The 17662-nt window shown below is 41.0% G+C and overlaps 1 protein-coding gene across 1 annotated transcript in view; it reads right to left on the bottom strand.

The window, feature by feature from the left end:
- Positions 1-5075: 5075 nt before the first annotated feature.
- The window catches only part of LOC121948923 (ATP-binding cassette sub-family C member 4-like), a 57912-nt gene continuing 45325 nt past the window's right edge, over positions 5076-17662 (bottom strand). Inside the window, exons 27-31 of the mRNA XM_042494463.2 lie at positions 14956-15045; positions 14324-14496; positions 12325-12430; positions 8830-8964; positions 5076-7468 (exon numbers count right to left, since the gene is read on the bottom strand). Coding sequence (XP_042350397.2) covers positions 7391-7468; positions 8830-8964; positions 12325-12430; positions 14324-14496; positions 14956-15045 — 582 coding nt within the window. The 3' untranslated portion in view covers positions 5076-7390. The remainder of the gene's footprint in view (positions 7469-8829; positions 8965-12324; positions 12431-14323; positions 14497-14955; positions 15046-17662) is intronic.

Raw genomic sequence — 17662 nt, 5'->3', positions numbered from 1 at the left:
ATGTGATTTGTAGTGTGAGGGTGGGGAGTCTGGGGGTGGGGGTGGGGTTTCTGGTGCTGTAGTTAATGTAGGAGCTGTGTTCATGTGTCACGTTATGTGTCTGCGTCCTTTATGATCATGATCACATTATGTTAAGGAGAGAAATAACCTTTGTATTAGAATAGATAGGAGGTGTTAGGGGAGGTTTTTCACTATAATTCCCTTCAGGTTTCTTTCGTCTCGTGCACATTTCCTGCTATGTCTGTTTTTATTTACTTGTTTTTATCACAACTTGTGTGCTAATAAAATTCAAATTCAAATATTTTGGCTTTCATGTTAAACAGATGATGTCGAGGGATGCAAAAAAAAAATTCAATTTTTTTTAAACAAAAAAATTGAATCAAAGCAAATTATTACATTTCCAAGTGGAAAAAAATACAAGAAAACTGCTTAAACATCTTTAAAAATTAAATTAGAGAGGTGCAACTTTTTCACACGATGGAACCACAAAGTTTAAAATGGCAAAGGAAGAAGCCGTTTGAGTAATTACAGAGGGACATTTAGTATACTCTGCCCCTCTTTATCAGGCATCTCCAGCATTGTCCATAGGGAGTTAACTTTTAGACTGTTTACTGGCTCAAAGGCCAGGCATGCATCTGAAGCCACATAAGCAAGATAATGTATCCCAGGCTACAAAAGCAGGCAAATCACTGTGCATTAAGACTGGGCACACAATAGACAACAATGGCTTGCATAAACACTATTTAGAACTATTCACATGGCATTGAAGAGATGGGCGTCGACTCACTATTGCTGCAAAGCCGGCGCATTGTGCGGAGGTGAAAAGAAGTCTAATGAACAGGAAGCCTTATTTGAGAGAGCTGACAGTAACCATACAACAGCTGCATTGTGCGCTTGCCACCAACCCTGTGGGTCTCTACATTAGGAGAAATGATGAGAAAGTAACCCGAAAAGACACAGTGGGCCCTTGGACCCACGTAAATGCAACCAGACAATAATGGGGGACACAAGCTGTCCCCACCTTTACCCAAAGCTGCACGTTTACATGCACAGAACATCAACCGCTCTCATGGGCAAGGATAAAAGCCCCCTGGCCAGATGGAACTTTGAAGTACATTTGGGTTAGTTTACCTCCAAAGACTGCAATTTTAGTCCAGCAGCAGTTAAAATATATGTCATACATTTTAAATTATATCAAACTCTGCAGGGGAAAGTTAGAAACTCTTGAGCGTGGTGCACCAGGCCTCCTCCTCCTTCTCCACACTCATACACATTCACACTCACATTATGCCCCCTGCCTCAAGCTTCATCAATCTTCCACAAAGGGATGACATCACCAATAAGCACAGCCTTTTATAGCTTTAAGCAATAAGCCTTATTTACTGATGAGATAAGCCCTTTGCTATTGTCTCGCCCTCCACTTTGCTGCTTTCTCTCGCAGTTGAAGAATCAAACAGCACTTTTGGAAGGTGACAGAGCATGCCAGGGATTTAAGGCTAAAGCATGCAAAGAGGTTTCCTATCTGGTGGCCTTTCAAAAGGCCACATTAGGCAGTTTAGTTCAAAGCAGCAGGGGCAGGTGAAATTACAAAAATACAGGAATCTTTGAGACCCCCTGTTCTGTTTCTTTAAGTTTTATTTTCAGTAAATAAGAGGATACGGTTTCAGGATTCCTACAGCTTAAGAGAAGTTAGATTTCAGACTTTTTAATACCATTTGAATCAAATTTAAGAACAACTGTCACAATAACCAAAATGAAAGGAAGAAACACATGAACCGACATCAATTAATTATGGATTAGGGACAATTTTGCCATTTTTTCTATGATACCATAAAATGTGACATGTTTGGGCCGATAGAGCAGGTGCATTAGAGATTTCTTAAAAATATATCTTTTTAAATATATAACTTTTTAAGTAACTTTGGTATATGTTTTTTTTTTTATAATATCAGTATGTGTATGGTATGGTGACTGTGATATGCTGCAAACTAAAGGGATCAAAGTCTAATGGGAAAAGTTCATTTCACAGGGGTTGTGATCCTCAAAAAATAATGCGCTGATTTTCAGATGTCTCTTTCACAGGGTAAGTCTATGTAAAATAAAGTCTCTTTGCAACCGATGGCGTCATGTGACAGAGTTGGAAGTTATAATTACATTTTTTGGCTACCACAAAAACTGGCATAAAAGCTAAGCGCACTTCCTGGGGACTTGATAGTGGGAGCCTCTTCTCTGAGTATCCCAGGCGGAAACAAAATATGAGTGTTGTTGGTTCCGCTGTCCTGACCTGATGATGTCAATGCATGAGGCATTCAACAAATTATTTCTAAAATAACAGATATTACCAGTTAGTTTGATATTTTACTGTGCAATGTCAAAAAAAAAGATTAATTAAAATCATTTCAAAAAATCATTCATTTCTCATTTCTTTGCATTTTAAAGACTTTTAAAAGACTGATTTTGGGACATTTTCATACCAGTTAAGCCCTAATTTTTAGATTAAATAATTAAATACATTTTAAGACTTTTTAAGTGGGGGAAAACCTGTCTTTATAATTTCAAAATGTCAATAGACTTTCATTGTTGTGTAAACGTGTATAAAAACTTGTGAAATGTATGTGAAATTTTCCACTGGATGTTAAATATATCACACCCTACAGAGTCTGAAACAAACTACAGCCTGGAGAGTTTACGGAGCACAATCATCCATTACACGAGTGACCTATAATTACTGTTTGTAGCAGTATTAGTCTGCCAGTCGCGGGTGGTCACTAAACTGCTGAGGCACCATGATGCAGTGCGGCTTATTAAACCTCACATGTGCATGATGGGAAGAACTCCTTGCAGTTGGATTTTTTGGTGATGCAAGATCAAACAGAAGTTAGTTATAAGCCCTCATATATTTGGTAGATTCTACTTTTCAAAAACTTGGAGAAACTAGGTCTAACAAGGTTGTTGCAACAATCTAGAAAATCCAGCATCAACATATTCCGAATTGAGAACCTATTTTTAACAAGATAAAAAGCCATTTTCTAACACACTGCAGCCAGTGTCACTACATGTATCTTAAAAAACGTGCCATTTGTTGTTTGTTTTTCTTCGCTCCACACAGAGTCATGTCAGGCCTTGGGAACTTGTCAGATATTCAGTTTGTAGTCACTTTAGAAAGGCTGAGCGCAGAGTCTCTGGGGAATCGCTCCAGTCTCCCCATCTCCCCCCACCCCATGTCACCAGCCAGGAACAAAGCCGCCATAGTCAATTCTCCTAATTTCACTGCAGCCTGTCGAAATCCTGTTCTCCTTTTCTCCTTCTCTTCAACAAGTACTTTATGCTGGGATCAGTCAGGTCTGAGTCGCCCACAAAAACCTGAGGCTCTCGCTTCATCGTCTTTCAGCGCCGAGTTTGACACTCCCCAACTCCCTGCCATTCAGGCGCCTGCACCGTGCAATTTGTTTCCATTTGTCAAACAGCAGTATCCGTCACAAAAGAAAATGCTGGCACAACAGAAAGTTTGTGAAAAACATTGTCTCCTCAACCCAAAATGGCCTTGAGACTTCTTATTTATTGGCCCGCAACAAAACAACCTTAAACAATTTACACCACTTTCCGTTGTTGTGGATACTTTATACATTATTCTTCTCTCAACTGACAATAAAACATCTTTAACTGAATGGGACATGTATCACATCCTCAAATCGGCACCAACGTATCACTCCTCTCTTAAAGTGGACTAAATGCATCATTTTATTCACCGCCTCCACATTGTGCTGACTCTTATTTTGTGTTTTATTTCTTTGGGATTAAACTTCATTGTGTGGACAGCCAGGTTTCTCACACATTGATTTATTAAAGCTATATCAGCACTATGTTGACGGCATTGCTATTTGCACACCTATTCAGATATGTCTTAAAATGGTGCTATTATTGCCCAACGTAGGAAGGTATCCGGTTAATAATACTTATTGTGCAAACTTTGTTGTCGCCATTCTTGTGTTGGCTGTTATCGAGGGGAGAGCAGAGAGGATATATGCTGACTCTGATGTAGATAGTGCTGTGAGTATTCCTATTGTGGCAGCTGCCGTGTGGTGCAGTCCCTGATAGGGTTTCCAATGCTGTCAATGCTGTGTCAGGTGCATTAGCACCTCAGAGACCCATGATGCTCCAGCTGCTATGTGCCGGCGTCTCCCCGGGCCCTGGCCGCCAGCCTGACACCCGACACAAAGTAATCACAGATCACAGCGTTTAATCACTGAAACAAGCACTCCAGAGGACCTCTCTGTCAATATCCCACTCTCTCATTATCTGTTTGGATTGCACATCCACACTGTCAGATAAACAGAGTGGAAAATTAAGATTAAAAATATGGTAATTTCATTTCAGGCAGCAGGCTCCTCTCACTGGCCCATTATGCTATTGATTACCTCTGAATTCAATTTCTCTTTTCAATGTAAACTTTAATCTATTCGCAAGCCAACAATTCCACTCCCGAGGGGCTATTTGAGAGTAAGTAACCATTTAATATGACGCTGGCTGAAGATTCACTGGCTTTAATGAATTGTGTAAATCACTCAGCTTTTAAAGGAACTGATGTCCCGCAGTTCACGACCCAAATCTGGGCCTGGTTAAATACAGCCTTTTATAGCAAGCTAAGTGTTTACTGACAGCCATCGCTGAATGTGTAATCACCGGCTTTGCTCTTTTCTGTATGAAGGCGAATTAAACAGCTCCTCTCTAATTGAGCTGGTGATGACAAAATTACATTTTAATTGGGGACTTAATTGTCATATTGCACTACCAGCGTGCCAAAATAATAAGAGTGAATAGCTACACCACTTTACCACCGTGAAACGGAATTTCAAAAATCACTTGACTCAACATGATAATCACCAGGTTGTTCTCCCGTAACCACTCACCAATTTGTAGCATCTTGGTCAAGACCAGTTGTAACCGCTGACCTGAAGCAAACACACCATGCAGACACCTGAATATCGGATGAGCAACAGCGGGAGGAAGTGAGTCAGTGTAATATGAGATAAGATGTTTTAAACACAAAATAAAGACAGCACTGAAACTGCTTAAGCAATACTGTTTTATTATATATCTTTTGAATTGTTTTTGCTGTAACTTGAAAGTGATTCTCGATATCACTTGTTTAGGACTGCAAAATGAAGTGCAAACTCCCTGAAATATTTTCTTAACAAACCATATGCAAAGATAAACAAAACAAACAATAAATACATAGCTAGAAATAGTACTTCAACTCAGGTAAAGTAAAATCAGATTTCTTTCTAAATAAATTATACATGTCAGAAAAAATAAACCTAAAAATATGGAAAACTAACATGTAAAACTATAAAGTATAACTATACAGTACTACAATGTGAAGTTTGACCATGACACTGTTTAGAATTTTTGTGTCCAGGAATTTTTGGGGTGTGCCTGAAATCATGGCTCAATGTAGCTCTCTTAGCTCCTTCAGTCTAATAAAAACACCAGTAAACAACTTTGTTTAAGGTCCAGAGTGTAGGATTTAGGGGGATACACAGGCAGACATGGAATAAAGAGTATTTTTTTTATTGAATAACAAACTGAAAATAAGAATTGCTGTGTTTTCATTACCGTGCAATGAGCTATTAATATCTAAGATAAGGAGCAGGCTCCCACCTGCAGAGATCACCGTGTTCACCGCCACGTCTCTACAGCAGCCCAAAAACGGACAAATCCAACATTGGCTCTAGATGGGGACATTTGCTTTTTCATGACAGCCAATGTAGTTAGCAGCCCTTCACTTTCGAGACTTTCAATAAAACGCTGATTGGTAACTTGATACTGGTTTATTCAGCATTATTTACGGTTTAAATCCCCAATTCCATTTGTTTTGGAGAGGAGACCTCTGCAGATAATTCAGCTCGTGGTGAAAAACCTCCTAAACGTCTGGATCGTAAGTTATCAGAGAAAAAAGATGAGCACACATTAGCAGGTGCTGGGCTAGCAGCCTGTCTGCAATGTGCCAAACAGCATTGGAGGAACACTGATTTGTGGCATAAAATGACTATATTTTGTGTTTTAACGGTTTAAGTCACCTGGTCTGTTTGTTTTGGAGAGGAAGAGACCTCTGCAGATAATTTGGCACCAAGTAACAACGAAAGCTGAATGAATTCTAACCGGGAGAAGTTTTAGCTCTTGTAATCTGCAACTCCCGCCCAAGATGCCGCTCAGTCCCTGTTTGTTTAAACGCCACAATCATATAAACACAAGCGAAATAGTCGTCACAAGCCAGATGCGTGCTTCATGCTAACGATTGCTGCTGTTGCGAGAGTCTGCCGTTGCCATGGTCGCTGCGCGGTGGCTCAGGGAAAGTGTGCACTCTGTGCTAATGTGCTACTGTGAAGTGCGCTACAGGGTTTGGTGCTAACAAATGCAGCGGCTCATTCTTCATGTCAGCACCTTGAACGGACACGCCCCAACATCTCAGAACAGACAATACTGTACTGCTCATTTTTCACCATTTTGAAGCCTAATTTTCAATACTTTTATTTTTTCAATAATCCACATTTGGCTGCATGGTTAGTGACACACTCTTCTGTGGTATGACAAACTCATGACACATTTATTTTTGCTTTGCCCGTACTTTAATGTCATGTTATTGCCAAAGTAATAAGTGCTATGTTTTTAAAGCATCAATAGCCCATCTATCAAATGAGTTGAGAGATATTACTCTGGAGAAAAATATTCAGAGGCAATAACTTCTGTCTCACATTTCACTTGTTAGTCATAACCATTGCCAGTACATGGTAGGTTACATTAAAACTTTACTGTTTGTTCCTGACAAGATCTGAGGTGGACATAAAACCACTATCACCAAAGTGCTGGAAGACTACTTAATTAAAACAGTGCAATTAAAAAAAGAATCAATAGTCTGATTAAGGCACAATAATTACTGAAAACATTGGTGTCTCCTCTCAGGTTCCTCTTGTCTGTTCAAGCATTTTCCAAATACAAATAGAAGGATCTCAGTCCTACCAAACAATGTTTGCCTTAATAGAATAATTTAAGCCACCAATAATTTATTGCACCAGGATAAACACATCCAATATCTGCACTTCTTTGAGCACAGAAGCAGGATTGAAGCTACCCAAGAGGCCAGAACACACATACATAAACATAGCAGGTGTGTAATCAATAAACAGCCATGCAGTAATATGCTGTCAATAAAGGCACACCCTGCCTCAGACACTTGCCTCTTTTCTGTTCGACACCACAACGCCAATCAAATGCAGCACACAATATACTCCGCCAGCTACGAGATTTAACACACAGGAAGGAATCTATCTGGCAAAAGATTTTGGTCAGCGACAGCCAGTGCAAAGGGCCACAGGGACTCTCCAAACTGTCAAAGAGACGTCTCAAAGATGACACGGATGTCCTTGGCACGGCGCACGTCTGTCACTCGCTTTTTGTTCATGTAAACCTGGAAGTGCATCAGGGAAGCAGTGTCACAGAACACAAGCACACAGTCACAATCTAAGCTACGATCTGTTAAGGTGTGATTCATGACAGATCCAGTCGGAGCTGGGTGAAGGGATTTGTCACCCGCTGAAGCATGCAAAAGTGGCTTATTTAGCCTCTGTGAAATTCATGGGGGGAAACATCGGGAGATAATCACTGAAATTGTTTCATTTGATTTAAGTTTTGCCTGTGTGTTTGCTGAAAGTGTCGACAAAATGCTCGATTTCTTAACACAAAGAGGCTCTGACAGACCAATTCAATTACAGAAAGTTTGAGGCAAAAGAGGTAAAACAGGTGAAAACTGGCCGGCGTGAGATACACCGTCTGGGATTCTCTTTCAACGCGAACAAAGAAGCAAGAGGTTGATATCAGATTATTGAATGTATTTAAACCTTGACGGGCAACTATAGAAACTTGACATACAACATGTGGACCATCTCAGTATTTAATAAGTGGTGCTAGACAGTTATGGATGCCGCAGTAATCTGATCTAAGGACAGCACCCAACAATAAAGAAAGGAAAACGTAAGGGCTTGAACAATGTCACTACCAATCCGCCAGTGTGCAGGGTAAGACGATACCAAATAATGCCACAGTGTGCTGAGTCTTTGAAATCAGTATTTTACTCATTTCACTCCTCTGGCTGAGAAGATACAGTTCCGCTGATAAATTTGTGCGAGGGACAGAGAGAAAATGAAATGATGCCTACTTTTTCTTATTTCACAAAGACCTGTTTGAAGTTGCAATATGGTATCTGTAGTCCCAGACAGATGCACATAAAATGGAATTGAACAATGAATAGCCGGCTCTTATCTGTTCAGTGTCTGAAGGGGAAATACATCACAAATGAATTTCACAGGGGAAAAAATATGGACATTCTCTATTACAGTAATCCCCATAGAAAGTTTATCCCAAATCGCGATGAAGTTAAACCCAATATTTCCAAATAGATACAGCGCAAAGAAAGCTGCTTTTCTAGAATCATCTCTAAAATGATCTCAAAATTACATTATGGAAGGAAAGAAAGATTATACTGACAGTTTTTGTGATAAAAATCAGAGGATGTAAATCTACAAAGGGGACAATTTCTCTCTTGAAATTAATGTTATGGTGTTGCAATGCTCCAAGTAGGCACTTTAAATTAAAATGGTAATCAAGTGTCTTTGCATTGTCAGGGTAATGCACATCTTCTCTCGCCTAACTGTGTCATTTTGAAGGTGAGCAACCAAGTCTGGAGTTAAAGGGAAAGTCTGGGATTAGTGTGCCACGGCTGGACTCTATTTAGCGACAGCCCCGTACTGGGACAAAAGTGGGTGTGGTTACCTGTTTGGCTGCGTGCAGCAGGGAGGCAGCCTCGGCTCTGCCTGTCTGTTGGACCATCTGGTAAAAGAGCCCTTCCCGGTTCTGGAGCAGCACATACGGCTCGTCATACTCCCGGATCCTGCCGGCGTCCAACACCTGCAATCACACACACAATGCTGGGTGTGAGTGTGTGTCACCGCCTGTATACTTTACTTTGGGGAAAACTGACATTTCAGCTGTTTCCCTGCTGAGTGATGCATGCAGACGGTGCAAGATGAATGGGGGAAACAGCAGTTCTCTGCACATTAGGAACCATCCATTTTATGTGACTCATGCAAACAGCAAACACGGGGGCCTGTTTGTGCCACGGACAATATGAGCGCAGCCTGTTAGCAGCGTGAAAGTCGAGCACGCTGACTCTGACAGACTGAAGATCAGGGATTTATCCATGTATTTATCCTGGCATTTCAGCAGCTCAGGGGTGGTCCTCAGTCAAATCCAACAATCACACCTTAAGGACACTTTAGAAAATCACCATCATTTCTGTGTCATCACATGCCATGTAAACCACACAAAGAATACTGCCAGTTCAAGCAGTTTGGGAAGGACTACAATTATATCACAGACAAATTTTAACAAGCTCGATCCCCTTACAGCGGTAATGAGCAGTTTGTTATCGCTAAAGCCCAGTTTCAGGGAGTGTTTAGTGTGAAAGGGAGACTTCTGCAGCTGCTGTCATAATCGACAGGATACCAGGAGATGGAGTTTGTTTGGAGTTTGAATGGTTCAAGGACTTCACTGTGTTTGAGGAGAAGGAAAAACCCATGTTAATTTTTATTGCAAAAGCTTTACTAGGTTTACTGACATATTACTCCAGCAGCGATAACATTAGGTCATCAGAAAAAAATTCTCCTCATGGTACCAAACACTCATACAGTGCTTGGTAAATCTGCCTTTTCCTTTCACGCCCTGCAAGCTTGGAATGAAATGCAAGGCGTACTAAACTAAACTTTAACCCTTCCTTGATGTGTTAAAAAGTATTTTGAAATCAGTTTATACAGAGCAATGTTATTGCTTTTAACAAGTGCCATTATTTGCCATGATTCTTCTCAGACTCTGGCTCAATATGTTTGTCCAATCATGTTTTTATCACCTTAGAAACATTGCAGAAAAATATCTGTCTTAAATTTTAGAGATGCAGAAAATGTTGGGGGTGCTGTTATCTCTTCGCTCCTTGATTTTAACAACAGGCTTTATTCTTATCTTGACCAAAAAAATTTAAAACGACTACATATTGCCAAGGACTGCTTGGCTTTTAACCAGAACCAAAAAGTACAATCACATCACAGCGGTTTTAGCATCTTTACATTTGCTCCCTGTTTGTTTTAGGAAGGACTTTAAGATATTTTGATATTTACTTTAATGCCATCTTTAGCTGGAGATGCTTTTAATTTGGTGACATTTTATGACATTTTAGTTTATTTCATCCTTCTCCTGTTATAAATGGTTGATTGTGGTGACAGTAGCTCAGTCCCTGGGGACTTGGCTTGTGAACTGGAGGGGCATCGTCCCTGTGTAGACCGAGTATGTAATGTGGACTAGAAGCTCTACAGGTGCCAATTCGCCTCCAGGGCACTGCTGGCGCCCTTGAGCAAGTCCCCTAACCCCCCCCCACTGTTTGGGGTGCCTGTCAATGAGCAGCCCCCTCGCTCCAACATCTCTCCATCTAATTCATGTCTATAGGTCCTGTTTGTGCATGTGTGTGTAGCATGAACAAACAACAGATTGAAAAAATTGAATGTTTTCACGAGGACTAATAAGTATGTCTTCTTGAGTTTTATTTAGAGTTTGTTATTATTATCATCATCATCATCACGTTTGTATGTATGTCTGTTGTGTTTTGATATGTTTGCTGCAATGTGCTTGTTTATACCTGTATCTCAAACGGTTTAATTTTGCAGCTTATCTTGACCAGGACAAGACACAAGAGATACTGTATGCCAAAGGGACCTGGTCAAATGAAGTATAAATTAAAAAATAATTTTCTAAAACATTTTGCATCTGAATATGGCACATTTAAGATCTGGACAAGGCAACTCAGGTGAGCCCAAATTTAGTTCTCCCAGAGAGCGCAACAATCTGGGGGCGTTTAACACGAGTGTAGGTGTGAAACAGTCCCCGCTGTGTGATATCTGGCTTTTCTCAGCAACCCTCTCAGTGACCGAGCGACCACCAGGTCGTGCCCTGCCCTCCGTAGACGCTTAACAAATGCTGCCACAAATGGCACTAATTGGCACCTCTGCAGGCAGTAGCAGGAAAGGGCCAAAGATCAAGTGGCCCGGGCGCACGGCTCAATGAGAGGGAACGCTGTGAGGGAGAAATCAGCCCAGCTGTTGTAAAATACGGTGGGTGAATTAAAACTCTGTAAAGATTGTGCAGCAAATAAAGGGAGAGGTGTTTCTAAGCTCTGAATCTCAGGTGTGTCTGATGTACAGCAGAGGAGTGAATATGAGGTGCATTTATCTGATGGGTGTTTTACATTCTTACCACATCCTTTACTTAACTGGAGCTCCGTTTATCATAACTGATAAGAAAAAACAAGTTTGTGTGGCGGTGTAACAACTACACTAAACTTCTTGCTGGATATTTGGAGGTGAACCCCATTTTTCTGTCTGTTCACTATTAACTGATAATAAGATTTAAAGGGACAGTTCACCACAAAAACAAAAATACATATTTAGCAGTCTAGATTGTTTTTGTGCGAGTTGCTGAGTGTTTGTGATATTGGCCGTAGAGATATCAGTCTTCTTTCAAATAAAATGTAGAGAGCACTCTGCTTGTGGTGCTCAAAGTGCCACAAATATCATTTGAAAAACATAACAGCAATGTCTCTTCCCAGAAATTATGACCTGTTTTCTCAAGATAATCCACAGACGTTGAGTATTTAGTATTTAGTTTCTACCAACACCTGCCTACACCTGCCACCATATCGCTACGTAGAAGGAAGCGTGCATCTACTGCTAGCTCAGTTAGCAGCTAGTTTATGTTACAGCTAAACTGAGAAGGACGCCATTTATGTTTACATTTCATGCCGTCACAAGCATGAGCCTCATGTCAGTGACTAGATGCAGGCTTCATTCTACGCAGTGAAGGTTGGCAGGTGTAGTTCTGTAGGAAGAAAATAGTTCTGACCTGAAACTGCTTAAAACAAAGTCTGTGGATTATCTTGAGTACACAGGTCGTGATTTCTGGAAAGAGACATTGCTGTGGAGTTTATCAAATGTATTTTTTTGGCACTTTGAGCACCACAAGCCGAGTGCCATCTAGTTCCATTATATTTAAAGGAAGGCAGGAATCTCTACAGCTGATATCTCTAGCACTCTGCAACTCACACCGAAACAATCTAAACTGATAAGTAGCATTACAGGTAAAATGAATAATATGTGTTTTTGATTTTGAGGTGATCTGTCCCTTTAAAACACTGATTCAATTGAAATTTACCACATTCTTACTTACCAGTATTCTGTCACAGTCAATGATCGTGTTGAGCCTGTGAGCTATGGTGAGCACTGTACACTCTTGAAACTTGTCCCGGATGGTCTGCTGGATGAGGCTGTCGGTTCTAAAAGGAGCAGGGAACACAACACCTCAGCACAAAAAAAGAAAAACTCTCTTCCTAAAGACCCTTGGGCAGGGATTTTTACTTAACACTGAACAATGGCTCATCAGCAGTAAGGAATGTGCGGTAGAAGGCAGAAAAAATAAAGGACAGCAGCGCTCCTTATGAGAACAAAGAGAGGTTCAGTTTATTCTGACTTTTATAAGGAATTATTATGTTTTAGGTATAATTTGTCCTATGTCTCATAAATTTATGATACTTAAATTCCATACTGTTTTACCATCATGTTTTGCATTTTTAAAGTCACCCTGACAGAATAAATGTTAGATATACCATGCAGGATGTTCCTAAAAAACAATGTATAGACTCAAGCAGAAGTAATCTCGCTCAATCATCACATAAGACTCTCAGTGTGTTGTAGTATATTTTTTTGCATACTCTGCACCTTAACTGTATTTACTTATTTTCTGTGTTCTGGACGTTTATTGGCTTGTACCCCACAGTGCTCAGGAGAGGCCGGAGCTTCATAAAAAAGTAGCAACCAGGTCTCAGACTGTAAGCAGTAGGAGCCAGATACATAAACAATGTGTACGCACAAAAACCATTCATACACCTTTTCCCAACCATAAACTGTTATTTATAAAGGAGGAAAGCACAGTGAGAATGTGTGTACCTCACGCATTCTTCAGACCAAGCATACACAGTTTTAGCTGTGATAGCTGCAGGCGATATGAAAAGGACGAGATTACACTGTTTTTAGGCTGTTTGCCAAGTTCACTGATTGTACTATTATTTTTGCAGCTTACATGGCGTTCTGTAAAATATCAAAGGCACATTTATAAATTTAATCAAAAAAAATGTGTAAGTGATTAATTTCATCGTCATTTTTATTTACATTTATCTCCCTGTTAGTGATCGTTTAATTTTATCCTGTGAAGCATTTGTAAAGTCAGTTTCAACATGAGCTCTATGAATGAATCATTGGTCATTTTTATGAAGTTTTAATAATCATAATGATTGAGATTTTACTGTAATAATGGTTTGAAGAAACGTGATAAATTAGTAGTACAGACACCACAACTTGACACAGCCGCATGTAATTACAGCTGTCCTGGTACTGTTGGAGAACCTCGATGCAGCGACACAATCGGTGAATTTGCTCTTTTTTTATCTTATTTCTCATTAAGTCTCATGAGGGGTGGAGGGGCACAAGTACTGATACGAAAACAGAAATTTAGGGCATTTCTACATCCGTTTATGGCAAATTATGGGTTTGAAAATAAGTCTTGTGCCTGTGCGCCCAGCACCACAATAATCAAGATCTAGAAAACAGAATCAGGTGTGTGCACAGTTTTATAGCTCTGACGAAAAGAATGTATAAGCATATTTCCACCTTTGTGCACACACACATTTGAATCTGAGGTTGGTTTTACTGTCACCTTCACTGACAAGCGTGTTTACAAACAGTGACAATCCTGCATAGCATACCTTTAAATTTTGACTTGGATGACTTGGAAAAAAACTCAATTGGGACATCCCAAAAAAAATAATCAGCTGACTGAAACTGGTCTGCTCTAATGCTCCAATCACACAATTTAAGAAATAAATCCTTTTGATACAAACTCAATTTACCACTTACCAGTGTGCATTATAGTTGGTAAGTGTTTTTTGAGCATATTTTCATGAGGGTTTCGCCTTTATGCTATTGATCTATTTGCAAATTTTCCCAAAACTATGAATAACTTTGTATAACATTAGTTGTGCTGGTGTTTTATTTAACCTAGCTAAAAATACACACCTGGAGCATCACTAGCTTACAATAAACAAGCAACATGTGGAGGACTGTTCAAGCACTGATGTGAAATGCTTCATTTTTAGACTCAAGTGTCCTCTGACCTTGGGTCCACATTGGCTGTGGCCTCATCAATGATGAGGATGCGGTTTTTCCGGAGGATGGCCCTGGCCAGGCACACCAGCTGCCTCTGGCCCACGCTGAAGTTTGAGCCGGACTCTGTCAGCACCGTCTCCAGCTTATTGGGCAGGTCCTCCACCACGACCTTCATCTGCACCTGCAGAGAGGGAGAGCAGAGCCCCAACCCTTCATTACCCCTTCATAAAGGCTTCCTGTGGGGATGTCTTTAAAGAGCTATCCAAACACACCCATTAACCGCCTGGCACAATGCAGGGCCAGGTCCACTGATGACCTTGGCCAGTGCTCTCTTGTGGCCAGCCTCTAGCTTTAATCCAGGCCACCAAACCCATTCAGAGGCAGGACCAGGAGCTGAAGCCCTTCACTGTGGGGGGAGCCTTCATCCTGGTTGGCCTGACTGCCCAAACACATCTCCCCCAGCACTTTCAATGGTTCCCAGTTACAAGCCGCACATTGAGCTGGGCCCCATGGCCCTAATGGGATTTCCCCCCATGACTTGTGGCGAGCAGGGAGGCTGAATGGCAGCATTGTACAGGGGGACAGAGGGATCCCCCCCTGGGCCGGCGAGGGGGAATCATTCAGAGCCACGCTGGAGTACCTCTTGGAGTGCATTCCACAGGTCCTCATCTGTGTGCTGCCTGAAAGGGTCCAGATTCTTCCTCATGGTGCCCGTGAAGAGAACTGGGTCCTGTGGATAGATGGATATAGAAAGAGAAGGCCGTGGCCAGTTAAGACAATGACAAGGGGGAAGATGTATGAAAGGGTTAAGACAAGCTTTATAGAGCGCCGGTAGGCAATGTTTGAGGGGAAGATGTTCACAAAGGGCTTGCTCCACTCAGGAGCTCCATTCAGCGCTCTGGCCAACTAGGCTTCAATAAGTTGATCTTTTTACTTGGAAAACCAGAGCCTGTGTGCTGGTGTTGCTGGAGAATCAATGCGCAACCTTGTCTCAATATGTAACGTGGCCGAAAAAGTGCCATCTCGTCACTGTATTAGATATGATAATCTCAAAACGTCCGCCAAAATTAACAGCTTTACTCTGTCAAATGCCAAAATTAACAGCTTTACTCTGTCAAATGCCCCAGCATCTGTCGTGAGGGATTATCGCATCACTTGACTACCCTCATGAAAGGACAGCCTCAGATCTCAGACAGCTCGGATGTCCAAGATATGTATTTCCGGTGAGCCACACACCTGTATCGAGGTTCAGTCACACAGCTGTCTTTAAGAGAGTAAATAAAGCTCTTTATTACGGTGCAGAGGAACGAGCCCGCGAGTCCACAGGCACTGTTCCAACACGCCACTCTTGTTTGTGGCAAACCTGATAAACAGGAGCAAGGCGGCATCTTCTTGTGGCAGGTCAGATATTTATTCATAAATCCTGCTCCAATGTCGCAGTGATTTACTTTCTGGGACTCTCCCAGGCGTTCATACAGAGACCGTCTTATAGTACAGAGCTGCTGTAGATAAGCTTCTTTTTTATTATCAGCGAACAAATACAGCTGCGCTTTTCAATGAAACATAACACTGCATTTATGACACTTAAATGTCATAATGACCATTTGAAAAAAAAAAGCTTTAATGTGTCACAGCAATAGAAGTGACGCAGAGCCAATAACAGAAACCAATAGACTTCAACTGTATCCTCCTCACAGTCAAGGCAATGTGATAACACTGGTTTACTCAAGATACCAATCTAACCTCAAATCGAGATAGTAATTGTTCACCTGGCAAGACCAGGAGCAAGAGTAAAGTACACAATGGCTTTAAAAGGCTGAGCGTCCAGCGTTAAGATTACACTACTTCTAGTGTGACTCCCTTATCCACGCCTTCATCGCTGCTCTCGTACAGGTCAGCTTCACAGCCAGAGCGAGCAGCAACCTAAAGGGCTGAAAAATGCCAATACGGAAGTACAGAAACCTGCGGTTCCCCTTTGCAGTTCCTAATGGTCATTTGAGGATGGCTCCAAAACAAAGTCAATCCCCATAAACCCCCATGTTAAAACACCCAACTTCACAGCAGAAATAAACATGTTTACTGACTGGAAGAAAAAACAGTTTTGGTCTTTATAGCTAATTTCAACATCCATGACAACTGTACAGGGGTTGAATTTTAATATTCACATCCCTCTGTCCTTACACCCTCACATCGATGAAGGAAAAACTCCCCCCAAAAAAACCTACCTTACCTACCCTAGCTATGTCCATTATTTTACACAGTCCATGGTAACAGAGAAAAATCCAGCATGCAGTCAGATATGTAAGCACACAAATGTCTGAATGTGGACACACACGCACAAACACACACACACACGCACAAAACACACTTCAAAAACAAAATCATGTCCTGACAAACCTCCATGTAGGTCAGAAGACCCAGGACTAACTGCTCAATTTTCATCCAGAAAAAAAGATACAGCTTTCAGGACTTCATCCCTGCTACCTGTGCCTTAGAAAATGTTCCACCTCTTTACTTCCAATGAGCTTTTCCTTCTGTCACCAAAATACCGCCTTGTCATTAAGCCAGCTGAAGTCCCAATTCAAACTAGTTTTGTGACACACTTTAATTGAGGATTCAATGTTAGGTCGGAAAAACTGCTTTTCAAGCACAGCTTTCCATAGACCGATTATGTGCTCCACCAATTCTAAGCCCTCTGTTTGCCACAGAATTCATTTTTTACTAAGTCATTCCTGAGAATTCAATAGAAACTGAAATGGATCCTTTTTTAATGCCATATGCTAATAAAAGCTTATCATAATCAAATCTGTGGGTGGCAAATAATGAAACTCCTCACCAGCAATGTATAGTATACATATCACACTCTCGAAATTCCACATGAAAAGGTAAGGCAACGAGCAATTTATATCAAGATTTCTTTCCATGTGAAAGGCTGACTGAATATCACTTTATCTCTGACGTCTAGCGGGAGAATAAAAAGGCTTTCAGATGGATTTGTGTAAGGCTTCTCTCTATATAACTTTGTAAAACTAAGAGCGTGATACAGAGAAACTCCACCGCTAAGACTTCAGATCATGAAAATGCCATCCAGCATGTGATACAGATAGGCGTGCAGTTAAAGTTCTGACTCGTAACCTGCCACTTTGTGCAAGTCTCTCCCTCTAGGAGAGGCAGAGAGTAAACAAAATCACATCAAACACATCACATCCATCTCAAACTAGTTTGGACTGGGAAGTAAAACTTTATCTGAAGTAGTCGCAATGCCAGGAACCTATCAAATCCACAGAAAAGCATTAATGAAACTGTTTTTGGGCATCTTGGCTGCACCCTAGAAATGTTTGGGCTAA

Source organism: Plectropomus leopardus, chromosome 10 (assembly GCF_026936395.1).
Source record: "Plectropomus leopardus strain MGB_pleo_1.0 chromosome 10, ASM2693639v1, whole genome shotgun sequence".
Lineage (NCBI taxonomy): Eukaryota > Metazoa > Chordata > Actinopteri > Perciformes > Serranidae > Plectropomus > Plectropomus leopardus.
This window is presented reverse-complemented; position numbering and strand designations above follow the sequence as displayed.